Source organism: Dendrobium catenatum, unplaced genomic scaffold (genome assembly GCF_001605985.2).
Source record: "Dendrobium catenatum unplaced genomic scaffold, ASM160598v2 original_scaffold_108332, whole genome shotgun sequence".
Taxonomy (NCBI): domain Eukaryota; kingdom Viridiplantae; phylum Streptophyta; class Magnoliopsida; order Asparagales; family Orchidaceae; genus Dendrobium; species Dendrobium catenatum.
The window spans coordinates 1-1,685 of NW_021426767.1; the positions used below are offsets into that span (position 1 = coordinate 1).

The following is a 1,685-nucleotide window of genomic DNA, read 5'->3' on the forward strand; positions in this document are numbered from 1 at the left end:
CTCAAAAATTGATATATTTTTGTATTGGTGTGAATTTATTATATCTTAACTATGCTTCGTGTTTTATGAGAATACCCATGCTCCATGACTCAAGTCTATTTGGTCTGAAAATTGAAGGGCTTCTGCTATCACATGATATAGATGTCTTTGGTTCTTGGGTGCTGAAGGCCTTGATAATAACATATATAATTTTCTCTTCCTACTCTAGACACAAAACTACTAGCAATTTGAGTTAAAGAAGTCTTCATCATCCGCATCATTGCAGTTGATTCAAATAACTAGAGATGTCGGTCAAATGCAATATTAATTTATGAATATCACTGGGCACGTGGCCTAGTGGTATGGCTCATACCTTTAAAGTCCTCCAAAGAAAAAAGGTCAATCTATTTTAGTATTTTATATCTTTGTATGTTCTAACCAAATTTATTTCTATTTTTCTATAAATTTATTTGCTCAGAATCTCAGATTTCAATCAATTTAATTGAATTTTTGTTATTTGTACATCCTTTACTTTGTAGGGTTAGTCTACTTTCTTTCTTATGGTCTCACTGCTTTTATTGTTGTTCTATCACTTTGATGGTACTGGTTGTAAAATGCCAGTATTCTGCACACGCAAACCGGCATGTTTTGTTTGTTGTCGATGGCTGATGGATCCATTTCATTAAAATTGAAATGTGGCTTCACCACAAAACCCACCTTTACATAAAATTTAACTGGATCAATACTTATTTGTACTGTTAAGTGCTTGAATTAACATCTCTTTTAAAACATGATGCATCGTTCCTATTGGGTGGAGTATTAGGTCTGATGAGACTAGAGTTTTTATTTTTGAGTAGGACTTATACACTGGAAAGTATCTTTACAAATCTGCTAATTGAGGGAGCGCAAGAAGAACTATCATTCCGTACAATGGTATGTGATCTGAGGACAAGGTTCCCCATGCTACAAATTGTCCTCTTAAATTCAAGAGCCTGGTGTTGCTCTGGCCATTGCTACGAAAATGCTGCAACAAGAGGACTTCCTGCGATACACATGCAACCTGTGGTTAAGGTTCTTTTTTCAGATTGTAGTGCTTCCACAGACGCCAATTCAGTGTAAGTTTGACGTTCCTCTCTGATAATCTAAATTCAATTTAATATTGAACTTTATCATAATGCATCTTCTACCTAAGTTATCGGATACATTGATTCGAGGTTATAAAAGGAAGCAAGACATCATAGTATTAAATTTTCCTATTTCTGCGTCTATGTAGCCAAAAATTACAGCAACATTAAACTCAACGTCCAAGTGAAATCGCTCTGAAGCATTATCATTTAGGCCACCACTTATTTTCTCATTCATATGAATGGCTTCATGTACCTATTTGTAGATTATTTACTGTTGGTGTGCCTATTTGTTTTACACATTTATTTTTGTTTACAGAGTTGCTAAGGATAGGTCAGTCCGGAATGGTACTGAAGAAGTGTACATGATGAATCGTGAAATAGAAGGACTTACAAGATCATTAAAATCATCAATTGCTAAACTGCCGCATTCATGCTCTTCATTGCAAGGAATGTCTCTGTCATTCCTAGGAAGGTAAGAAAAAATTATCGTCTGCCTACATGTTATGTAAATCGTAGGCGTGGCAGAATTTATTTGTTACCATTTTAAATGATTCGATGCACTTCATCTGTCATTATTTT

The 1,685-nt window shown here is 34.7% G+C and overlaps 1 protein-coding gene across 1 annotated transcript; it reads left to right on the forward strand.

Annotated features, from left to right (window-relative positions):
• The first annotated feature begins 842 nt into the window (after window positions 1-842).
• LOC110100153 lies at window positions 843-1,685 on the forward strand. The gene is made up of 2 exons (XM_020827581.2): window positions 843-1,094; window positions 1,423-1,685. Exons 1-2 carry the CDS (start codon window positions 910-912, stop codon window positions 1,580-1,582), a joined length of 345 nt encoding a protein of 114 aa, XP_020683240.1. The 5' UTR covers window positions 843-909; the 3' UTR covers window positions 1,583-1,685.

Coding starts and splice junctions, on each gene's coding strand:
- LOC110100153 (XM_020827581.2), top strand. CDS start 910: ATGGTATGTGATCTGAGGACAAGGTTCCCCATGCTACAAATTGTCCTC. Junction 1,095..1,422: donor TCCACAGACGCCAATTCAGT/GTAAGTTTGACG, acceptor TTTTGTTTACAG/AGTTGCTAAGGATAGGTCAG.